At 41.9% G+C, this 12,411-nt stretch overlaps 1 protein-coding gene across 2 annotated transcripts in view; it reads right to left on the bottom strand.

Annotated features, from left to right (window-relative positions):
• Positions 1-1,615: 1,615 nt before the first annotated feature.
• The window catches only part of ache (acetylcholinesterase (Yt blood group)), a 30,287-nt gene continuing 19,491 nt past the window's right edge, over positions 1,616-12,411 (bottom strand). For both annotated transcript variants that reach the window (XM_029760595.1, XM_029760596.1), the window contains exons 8-11: positions 11,859-12,054; positions 11,370-11,562; positions 11,042-11,220; positions 1,616-5,477 (exon numbers count right to left, since the gene is read on the bottom strand). In XM_029760595.1, coding sequence (XP_029616455.1) covers positions 5,356-5,477; positions 11,042-11,220; positions 11,370-11,562; positions 11,859-12,054 — 690 coding nt within the window. In that variant the 3' untranslated portion in view covers positions 1,616-5,355. The remainder of the gene's footprint in view (positions 5,478-11,041; positions 11,221-11,369; positions 11,563-11,858; positions 12,055-12,411) is intronic.

Below are 12,411 nucleotides of genomic sequence, written 5' to 3'. Positions count from 1 at the left end.
CACCACTCAGAGGACATCCAGCCAACTTGACACAACTGTGGGAAGCATTGGCATAAACATGGGCCAGCATCCCTGTGGAACGCTTTTGACACCTTGTAGAGTCCATGTCCCGACGAATTGAGGCTGTTCTGAGGGCAAAACAGGGTGCAACTCAATATTAAGAAAGTGAGGCCAATGGTGACTTTAAAACAGTTACAGAGTTTAATGGCTGTGACAGGAGAAAACTGAGGATGGATTAACAACATTGTAGTTACTTCACAATACTAACCTAATTGACTGAGTGAATAGAAAGAAGCCTGTACAGAATACAAAAAATAATAATGTGCAAATATTGTACAAACAAAAAATAATAATTAGCAAATATTGTACAATCCAGGGGTGCAAAGCTCTTAAAGACTTACCCAGAAAGACTCACAGCTGTAACTGCTGGCAAAGCTAACATGTATTGACACAGGGGTGTGAATACTTATGTAAAATCTATATTTTTGTATTTTATTTTCAATACATTTGCAAAAATATGTCATTATGGGGTATTATGTGTAGATTGGTGAGAGAATAAAATCTATTTAATCAGTTTTAAATTCAGGCTGTAACACAACAACATGTCGAATAAGTCAAGGGGTATGAATACTTTCTGAAGGCACTGTAGTACAACTTCGCCTCTTTCGCTCTGATCCAGAAATACTTAAAGAAATTAAGAGTACCGATATTTCTGTCTGAGCATAGCTAGCAAGCCCAGGCAACCTCTTCCGCCTCATGTTACCAAAACCCGGTCCACCGTGTTTGATTGACAGGTCTAACACATCGAAAACGCAAAGTAGCAATAAATTTTTTTTTAAATAGCAAAATGAAGCATTGCGATTGATTTATCTAATTTTAGTGATAATTGGAATTTTGCCAGTCTTAAGTATGTAAAAGCATTGTCAATTGCTAATTAAGAATTATCTTTATTTTTGCCATCAGAACAAGGAAATGAAATGGCAAACATGAGAAATGATTTGTCATTTAAGCATTTACTTTTAATTATACACTTTGCTATTTCTTTTTCAAAGTCCCAGACATTATGCATACTCAATCATGAAAATCATAATGCAAGATCTTTTTTTGCATTTCAATTCAAATTTTGTCACAAAATGCATACCCATTTAGGAAAAGGAATTGCAAACATGCTATTGATTTACCATTTGCTTTCCCAATTGAAATGTGTATATTGTTCTTCGTACTTTGTTACTATTGCCTATTGTATGTTGCCTCTGTGTTTGCAGTGTTGTGTAATGTGCAGGTAGCATATACATTCATACAGTCCTTCCCTTGTTAATAGCCTTGTTGCTCTACTTGTGCCATCAGTTATTGTATTGTGTACGGTGTATTCATTACCCCTGTTTTCTGTTCATTACGAACCACTAGTATTCCACGTCCTTTCCACATACATCTCCATGCACAGTTCTACGTTCCTGTGTGTGTGTGAATATAGTTCCCTGTGCGTTGACTCTTGGGCTGCCTTATTTACCTCTAACCGTGGGCGGTGTCAGTGGGTCACAGACCAGCAAACACGTAACCCGTGTTGCGCTCTTTCAGTAAGGAAAGGAAGAGAGAGAGAGCAATAGACTCGGTATTAGAGGTAAGCAAGCAAGGTGTCTTTATTTTGTTCCAATTTGACAAACAACAAGCTGGCATTCATGAATACATACTTCTACAAAAGCCATTCTAATGTATTATTTAAAGTACTAGCGACTGTAACAAATGATGCAGAAGTAGTAGTACTGTAATAGTACAGTAGTGTTACTAGTTTAAACTGTATATACTATATACAGTAGATACTATGCTGTATATACCCATAATACTGTATATACTCTATATACTGTTTAGACTAGTATACTGTAGTAGTACTGTAGTAATACTGTTGGATTGAAAAAGGAAAAATAAAAATAATAATATAACAATTCAAATAAAAATATGGCACTCTTTATATATATTATATTGCTTTGTCAATCTTCATCATCATTGTCATAATCATCATCATCGTTGTCATCATCATACAATAAATGTCATATATTTAGTTATCAATGTGTTATATTATTGCTAACATCAACTGTAATTTCAAAGCTATAATAATTGTAATAATAATCAAAATACATATCAGAACATCAGGGGTATTATATTGTTACAGAAAATAACTCATAAATTTGGAGTAGAATACAGAGAGGGGGGGGGTTGTTGCTCTGGACATGCATAAAGGGATATCATTGGAGGAGAAAGGGTAAGCAGGCCCTCTTATTGGAAAAGAGGTGCTTGAGCAGCTGTCACTCAGTCATCATCGGAACACTCACGCAGCCAATCCATACATACACACATGCATTCTGTTCAGTCAAACAAAGTGGATGCGTCCCAAATGGCAACCCATTCCCTATATAGTGCACAACTTTTGACCAGAGCCCTTTGGGCCCTGATCAAAAGTAACGCACTATGTAGGGAATAGGGTGCCATTTGGTACTCAACCAGTATCTAAATAATTACAGATAGTCTTTGACTTTTTTATTTTATATATATATTTTTTAAAGCTAGACTACTCTACTCCAGTCGTTAAATAGGAGTTGTACATGCCGGTGAATAAACCAATCATAATGATTCGCTGAAAGACCCACTGACCAATCACAAGGCTGATCCTGATCCCTTCCACAATGTCAACAAACGCAAGTTCAAATAAATATGACATTACACATATGACATCACAAAAGTATGACATCATGCAAAAACTGTATAGAGACGGGCGGATGGACTCAGACAATTAGACAAAGACAAGCAGACACAGAGAGACAGAGGTGAACACAGATGGACAAACAAACAAACAAAAGGTAGACTCACCGTGACAGACAATTAGACACACATACAGAGAACACACAAAGACAGATAGACCGACGGACCGATTTATCATGTCAAAGTCCCTACGAGGGCAGCCAAACTCAGAACAATCTCAACAGATACGGAAGTGATCGATAAACCCTTCAGACAGACAGTCTCTTATACTCTGACATCTGTAGTTGGTTTAAACCTGAAGAATGCAACTGCAAAATAAAATACTGAAAAAGAGTAATAGAAACCCACACATATAGTACTTATATGTCACATTAATGATAAATAACCTTAGTATAGACAAGAGTGGAGTACGTAACCCTGTTTTCTTTTTTCCCTCCATCTTCCCCTCTCTTTTTATCTTTACCCTCTCTCTCTCCATTTCCCACTCACCCTTGCTCCATCTCTCATTCCCCTCCCTCTCCATCTCTCATCTCTCCTACCCATGCTCTCCATCTCTCACCCCTCTCTCACCCTCCTCCCTCTCTCTCCATCAGCCCCAGCCACTGCAGCAGTGCAGTACAGCCCAGCCAGGCCTGTCAGTCTCATAGCCAGCGAATGGCTGACGCAGCATCCTGTCGTTTCACTGGAGCACTGAATTACACACACACACACATACACACACACACACACACACACACACACACACACACACACACACACACACACACACACACACACACACACACACACACACACACACACACACACACACACACACACACACCGACAGACACACACTGAGTGAATTACTTCAGTCTCCATTAGACTAACGAGAACCGTTCGTCCTCTGGGGACATGGCGAGATGGAGGAGAGAGAGATGGAGGGGAAGGTGGAGAGAGGGGGGGGGGTTGAGACGGGAGAGAGATGGATAGGACAAAAGAGAGAGATGGAGGGGAGCGAGACACATCGACCCGTTGGCACGGAGACAATATTAGTAGTATGCACACACACACACACACCCTCACGCCCACAAAATATAATACTTTACTGCATTCTGACGCTAGAACAAACAACAGTGGGTGTGACTGACGTTCACAAGTGCTTGGCTACATATAAGTGATTGACAGAGGTATGTGGATATATACCGACCAGTGCATACAAACACTATCGCTCTCTCACACACCGAAGCACACACACCGAAGCACACACACACCGAAACACACAGAGTGGATTGAGAAACGTGCACGGAGTTCAGCGATGAAGTTCAGCGATGAACAAGATAGACATGTGCGACATATAACATGACTACATGTCTATCTTGTTGATCGCTGAACTTGTGAGTATTGGTCCTCCGTGCACGTTTTTCAATCCACTCTGTGTGTGTGTGTGTGTGTGTTTTGGTGTGTGAGAGAGCGATAGTGTGTGTATATGAACTTTGTATGCACTTGTCTGTTTATATCCATGTAGTGTAACACACACACACAGTCTAATTGTTTTTATCCAGTATAGTTATTTTCTAAACCAGCACACAGAGATTTACATGGCTCCAGATTCCTATAATAATTGATCAGAGGTTTTAGGTTTGGACCCACCCAGACTACATCCCAAATCCCACCCTATTCCATGTACTACTTTCGACCAGAGCTTAGTAGTGCACTTATGTAGGGATTAGGGTGTAATTTGAGATGCAAAAGAAGACGCTACACAGACACAGATTGTATTTCTGAATCCCACCCTTTTCCATATGGAGTGCACTACTTTCAACCAGAGCTTAGTAGTGCACTATATAGGGAATAGGGTGTCATTTGAGACACAAGAGAAGACACTACACAGATAGAACAGCAGATCACCTAACCAATACAGTCAGAGAGAAAGAAAGAAGGATAGAAGAACGAGGGGAAGGACATATATACGAGATAGACGAACGACAAGTGAACGGATACATAGTTAGACAGTGAAACAGTGGTCATAATAGCGGTTTTAAATAAAGATCATTAAAAATAAGCAGATAGCGAGATTTGTATCAACTGGAAAATAATAAAGTGAAGTAAAAAAAATAAGAGTGATGTGGAACAGAGGTTCAGTCATACCACACTTCCGCGCACGCACACACACACACACACACACACACACACACACACACACACACACACACACACACACACACACACACACACATGCCCACGGATGCATGCATGCATACACGCGCACACACACACATACACACAGTCTTCAGAGGTACTGTAATGACACACCTTTGAAATGTTCACCTTTTCACAGCCTTCATCAATGACCACCTCCTTCCATAATAAATTTGATGCTGATAAATTGTCAGCTTATGGACGTGTTTTAGGCAGCCAAACATCTGCAATGGAAACAAACCAAAAAACACACAGAAAATATGACTTGTGATACAGTAAATGTGATTTTGTGGGGGAAAGGAATCCACTGTTTGACCTTCGTCGAGTTAAATTGCAAGCCTTAACAAATCATATCACATGAAGAAATGTAGGAAACTATGGAAGGACAAGGTCTTCATCATCTATTTCTTTCTCTCCTCAGAGGTCAGTGCAGCGCTCCTGCTTGCTGTAATGGTCGAACTGGCTCTTCCAGTGCATCATGTAGGAGGACCAACGATGGAACTCCACCTTCCACTGACGCTCCGCCTCATCTATGTTATCTGGGGAGGAGGAGAGAGAGAGAGAGAGAGAGAGATTACCACAAGTGAAAGACAGCATCACCACTGTCACATACAGATGGAATCACACAATATCAGACATAATCCGAAAGGAACCCGAGAGACAGTAGGGGAAGACCCAGGAAGCAACATCATCCCTGTTTATCTGACCAGGGGTCATAGGTCATAGGTCAGGAAACTAACCAGGCATGTTTCACACAAACCTCTAACAGTAAAACACAGTGGCTTTTTGGGTTTGGAACATTTCCAATGAAAAGTTGGCATTATACTCATGTTTGGGTTTTTGGTATACAAAGATGGATCACACACTCACACACACAGTGAATCAAGTAGCTATTGACATATGTTCTGTTTCTCACAGCAAAGGCCTTCTGGGAATACTGACAAAGGAAGAGGGAAAGAAGGAGGGATGAAACAGAAGTGTTGTACATAAAAACATATTTTTTTAATATGCAAAATAAAAGGAGAAGAAAGTAGAGAGAAAGGGAGTTTTAGAGGCTTCTCACTGCGCCAGCCAAGATTGAGAATGATTTAAAATACCAAAGAGAGGACTGTTTTGTATAAAATAAATATATACATAAATATATATATATATATATATATATATATATATATATATATATATATATATAAAAGAAGTTGTGAGATAAAATGATATCAGCAAAAAGACAAGGGAATTCAGATTGAAAGGAGAGTGGATGGTGAAGTCAAAAATAGAAAAAAGGTCTAAGTTTGGAGAGAACAGAAAAAGCACAAGGCCCCAGAATGAGCTAAATAAGGCCTGGACAGCAGTGATGTCATAGAAGAGAAATAGAACTAGAGATGGAGTGGAAGGACCAGAGGGATTCCGTGATTCCCTTCATCCTGCTAACCTTTTGTGGCTAAATCTAACATTTTCTGATCTGATTCGATTTATTGTCAATTAGACTTTATTGTACACATTCACAGCTTAAAGCTGAATTGCAGTAAAAAGGCAAAATTAGAAAAGGTGATAAAAGTTAGTTCAAGAAGAAAAAAAGTATGGAGAGTAAAGTCTTGACAGGTCCGGATGGTGCCTGCTCTTCTTGGTCGAGGCCATCAATTCTTCTCGTAGTCGAGTTGAATGGTACTAGGGAGGGACAGGTTTTATAATGGTGATGGTGGTGCTGGAGTTGACTAGCCGGTCCTGACGTTCTCAATTCTCAGCTCTCTGTGGCAACTGGACGACTCCTCCACTAGCAATGTGTAGCACCCACTTGGGTGATGCTTCTTCTGCTGCCGAAAGAGCTCACCACACATCAGTCCAGTGTATAAAGTCACCCTCACTAAGAGGGAGCCTTCTGCCATCTCCACACTTCAGTCCTCTCACTTTGGGTGGTTGAAAATAGAAGCCGGGTGCTGAATAATTTTATACAAGGTGAAGCTTACTGTATGGCTGACGCCTTGAGAGCTCCGACCCAACTTAGCTATTTTGTGACTATTTGGGCGTTTATCGTTACTTTTTTTGCACTAAATGTATCCGTTATCATTTCATATTGATCGACAAAAACATTTGAACATCAGATCAGAAGTTACTAACCTCAATTTCGGCTTCAACTTTGACTCATCCGACCTGGGCTCCCAAGAGGAAACACCAGCGAAAAAGAGGCAAGAGATCGGGCGTCCCGCTGAGACTAACGCAAAAGGAAAACCGGCCACCACTTCCCTCCATTCTATTGGCCACTTAATAATAAGATGACATCCGATCGTGGATTTGCTATCAACGGGACTCTCGTAAATGCAATATTCTCTGTTTTTCTGAAACATGGCTTTCGGACAAGATACCCCGCATGGCTATCCAACTCGATGGATTCTCTATTCTTCGAGCAGACAGGTCATTGGATTCAGGGAAATCCAGAGGGGGAGGGGTATGTCTCTTCATCAACAACAGATGGTGTGCAGACTCTAGTGCAGTGGAAGTCTCAACCTATTGTTCACCCATCTTGGTATACCTGATGGCCAAATGCCGACCATTCTACCTCGTAAGAGAGTTATCTGTTATCGTGACTGATGTACATATTCCACCTCAGGACAACAACAACAACAAGCTGGCACTTAATAAACTGTACGAGGCTATAAACAAGCAGGAAACAATGCACCCGAAGGCTGCTAATTCTTGTTGCCAGCGATTTTTGTTCCACGTCAATGCATTTTATGCACGCTTCGACAAAAACAACACCAATCCGTGCACGAGGGTCCCCACCGTCCCAGAGGACTGGGCGATTTCGCTCTCCGAGGCTGACGTGAGTAAGGTTTCTGATTCGGATCAACACTTGCAAGGCTGCAGGGCCGAAAGAGATTCCAGGACGAATTCTCAGAGCATGCACAGACCACCTGGTAGGCACCTTCACGTTTATTTTCGACCTCTCCTTGTCCCAGCCTGTAATCCCCACGTCTCAAGCTGACCACCATCATTCCTGTTCCCAAGAACTCTAAGGCTACCTGCCAATTTGCATACCACCCCAACAGATCTACAGACGATGCAATCTCAATTGAACTTCACACTGCCCTCTACCACCTGGACAAGAGGAATACCTATGTGAGAATGCTGTTCATCGACTACAGATCAGAGTTCAACACCATAGTGCCCTCCAAGCTCGGGACCCTAGGACTGAACACCTCCCTCTGCAACTGGACCCTGGACTTCCTGACGGGCTGACCACTGGTCACCATTACTCCTGTTTACAAGCATATATTACCATTAGTATATTACCATATGTATTTATATATTCCTGCCACCAGACACTTTTTAACTCTGATACATGTATATCCTACTCCCAGTCACTTTTTATGACTTTTTATATATAAACCCACCTCAACTACTCACATTGAATAAGGTACTGACACTGACCTGTATATACAGTGTATTCGGAAAGTATTCAGACCCATTCCATTTTTCCACATTTTGTTATGTTACAGCCTTATTCTAATATTGATTAAATCATTTTTTCCCCTCATCAATCTACACACAATACCCCATAATGACAAAGCGAAAACAGGTTTTTATAAATAAATAAGTAACTGAACTACCTTATGTACATAAGTATTCAGACGCTTTGCTATGAGACTCGACATTGAGCTCAGGTGCATCCTGTTTCCATTGGTTATCCTTGAGATGTTCCTACAACTTTATTGGAGTCCACCTGTGGTAAATTAAATTGATTGGACATGATTTGGAAAGGCGCACACCTGTCTGTATAAGGTCCCAAAGTTGACAGTGCATGTCAGAGCAAAAACCAAGCCATGAAGTCGAAGGATTTGTCCGTAGAGCTCCGAGACAGGATTGTGTCTAGGCAGAGATCTAGTGAAGGGTACCAAAAAATGTATGCAGCATCGAAGGTCCCCAAGAACATAGTGGCCTCCATCATTCTTAAATGGAAGAAGTTTGGAAACACCAAGACTCTTTCGAGAGCTGGCCGCTGAGCAATCAGGGGAGAAGGGCCTTGGTCAGGGAGGTGATCAAGAAGCTGATGGTCACTCTGACAGAGCTCCAGAGTTCCTCTGTGGAGATGGGAGAACCTTCCAGAAGGACAACCATCTCTGCAGCACTCCACCAATCAGGCCTTTATGGTAGAGTGGCCAGACGGAAGCCACTCCTCAGTAAAAGACACATGACAACCTGCTTGGAGTTTGCCAAAAGGCACTTAAAGACTCTCAGACCATGAGAAACAAGATTCTCTGGTCTGATGAAATCAAGATTGAACTCTTTGGCCTGAATGTCAAGTGTCACATCTGGAGGAAACCTGGCACAATCCCTACGGTGAAGCATGGTGGTGCCAGCATTATGCTGTGGGGATGTTTTTCAGAGGCAGAGACTGGGAGTCAGGATCAATGGTAAGATGAATGGAGCAAATTACAGAGAGATCCTTGATAAAAACCTGCTGCAGAGCGCTCAGGACATCAGACTGGGGCGAAGGTTCACCTTCCAACAGGACAATGACTCTAAGCACACAGCCAAGACGACGCAGGAGTGGCTTCGGGACAAGTCTCTGAATGTCCTTGAGTGGCTCAGCCAGAGCCTGGACTTGAACCCGATCAAACATCTCTGGAGAGACCTGAAAATAGCTGTGCAGTGATGCTCCCCATCCAACCTGACAGAGCTTGAGAGGATCTGCAGAGAAGAATGGGAGAAACTCCCCAAATACAGGTGTGCCAAGCTTGTAGCGTCATACCCAAGAAGACTCAAGGCGGTATTCACTGCCAAAGGTGCTTCAACAAAGTACTGAGTAAAGGGTCTGAATACTTATTTAAATGTGATATCAGTTTTTATTTGAAATAAAATTGCTACATTTACTAAAAACCTGTTTTTGCTTTGTCGTTATAGGGTATTGTGTGTAGATTGATGAAGAAAAAAACTATTTAATACAATTTAGAATAAGGCTAACGTAACAAAATGTGGAAAAGGTCAAGGGGTCTGAATACATTCCGAATGCACTGTACTTGCATTCTCTTGCTCCTTTAACTCACATCGTATTTCTAGTGTGGTTTTATTTACATTTTGTATTCTATTTTCTATTATTATCTATATTATTATTATCACTGCATTGTTGGGAATGAGCTTTCAAGGTAAGAATTTCACTGTACTGTTTTACACCTGTTGTATCATTTGCACGTGGTAAATAAACGTTGAAACTTCTTGAAAGCATCTTTTGTATGCAGTAGACAGTTAGCTATAGCTAGCTAACTAGCTAGCTAGCTAGTTTAGCAAACTAAACAAATTGATCTGACATCAATTCTGCTACTCTGTTGGTCAAGGCAACTAGATACTGTATATTAGTTAAAATGTAACGCGCTATCAAACACACCCCAAACAACATCAACACGTAAATCAACTAAATATGCACAATGTTTTTACAGAAGCTCTCAGATAACTCCGCCATTACGGCGCCATGGCTACGGGCCCATGGGCTATGGTCAAAAGTAAAGCACTATATAAGGAATAGGGTGCCATTTGGGAAGCAACAGTCCTATCCTTTTTCATCCAATCTGACCCGGGGTCAGTTTAGCAGGGAAGTGTTGTAGCTACTGTAGTGTGTGCTATGCGCTTTACTGACCATGCACAACTTTCCATTGCAAAACCAAACAAACCACACCATCTCTCTCTCTCTCTCTCAGTTATTTTTTAAAGTTCTGTCGGTTGATTGAGCCTTTTTCCCTGTAAATGACTAAGCCGCAGCTAGCTCTCTCTGAATATTTCCAGCCATTAACCCCCTGTATAAATCATTTAATGACCAAATAATGAGTTTAATAATGAATCTCCCTTACAAATAATTGTGATTACAATAACCATATTTGGTTGTAAAATATAAGCTGAGGGAAGAATACGAGAAAATGATGTTGACAGTATGTTTGTACTGTCATGAGCATTGCTTTGATGTCCTTAATGTGCTGTTAGAGGTCCAGATTGTGTCATTGTAGTGTGTGTGTGTGTGTGTGTGTGTGTGTGTGTGTGTGTGTGTGTGTGTGTGTGTGTGTGTGTGTGTGTGTGTGTGTGTGTGTGTGTGTGTGTGTGTGTGTAACCCTATTACCGGTGATGTTGAGGAGGCGTGGCAGGAAGCGGTTCCAGAATGCACACAGCTGATTCCGCAGGCCCTTGTGGATCTTCAGGGATTCCGTGTTCAGACCCACGTGTTTTTGTTCACTGTTGGTGAACTGGGGCCACTTCCGCCTGCTATCCACACTGCCATCAAAGTTGATATTGGGGTTACTGGAGAGAGAGAGAGAGAGGTGGGGGAGAGAGAATAGATTTAATTAGGGTTGGACATCTTTCAGTGTGCTTCGATAGACACACACACACACCAACCCATACCCTTTTACAACTCCCCATTTTCTCAACTCCCTCCACCCCTGTCTTACCCGGTGCGTGCGAAGTTGGCCCAGTATCTCATCATGCGTCGGCTCAGTTTCTCCTCCTCGGCTGTGTAGTTGAGTCTCTTCTCCAGCGGCATGCCGAACACAAACTCTATCTCGTAACCATGGATAACGCCCATCCACTCAGGCCACGCCAGGTTAGACGCACGGTGGTCAAACAGGTACAGGTACACTCCACCTAGAGAGTTTGGAACAGAGCATAGAATGAAATAGAACATGCATCCCCGCTCTAGTGTTGTATATATATCTCAAACAGGTGCACTCCGCCTGGGAACATCAGTAGGATAGGAGAGACATTGACATGGAATATTGACACAGGACTTTGAGTTAGACTTTTTTGTTTGAACTACTTCAAACTTGAGTTTGAAATAGTTCAAGGGCCTTAAGAACCAACCATTGCAAAAGGGCCTTAAGAACCAACCATTGTATGACATGAAGTAACATCTTTGAAAAACATTCAGGAACCATTCTTACCTTGTGAGTTCCCATCCTTCGTCGTGGCCCCTGCGTTGCCCGCTTGTTGCCCGTTGTTGGCACCTTGGTTAGAGTGAAACTGGGCATAGCTCCTGGCGAAGTGCTGCAGGGGGCAGATGACGTTATGGTCTCCGACCACATCGTCCAGGGCATCGCGGTTCTTTACCCCGTTGTTCTCATCGAACCAGTCAGTATACTGCAACACAATACAGCTGTATTAATCAATCATATTTATAATAAACAATCACTTGTACATCCACGGTTGTCACAAAATACTGTAACACAATACATAGTTGGACATTAGAAGTTACCCGATTGCCCTCCAGGGGGCAAGTAAACTGAACAGTCAGGCAAGTGGAGTGTGCTCTGATTGATACAACTTTATTAGTCCATGTTATGTTATTGGTCCAGTCCATGTCACAGCAAACAACTCAAATCTGTCTTCTAGCTTGCCATATCAATCCTCTTTCCTTTCCAGCATGTGGCTCAACCGGGATTCGAACTGACCACCTTTCGGCTACAGGTCCACCTCCTTAACCGGTTGGGCTACTTA

This window comes from Salmo trutta, chromosome 8, assembly GCF_901001165.1.
Source record: "Salmo trutta chromosome 8, fSalTru1.1, whole genome shotgun sequence".
Lineage (NCBI taxonomy): Eukaryota > Metazoa > Chordata > Actinopteri > Salmoniformes > Salmonidae > Salmo > Salmo trutta.
The sequence above is the reverse complement of the archived record's forward strand: the minus strand, read 5'-3'. Positions and strand labels throughout refer to the sequence as shown.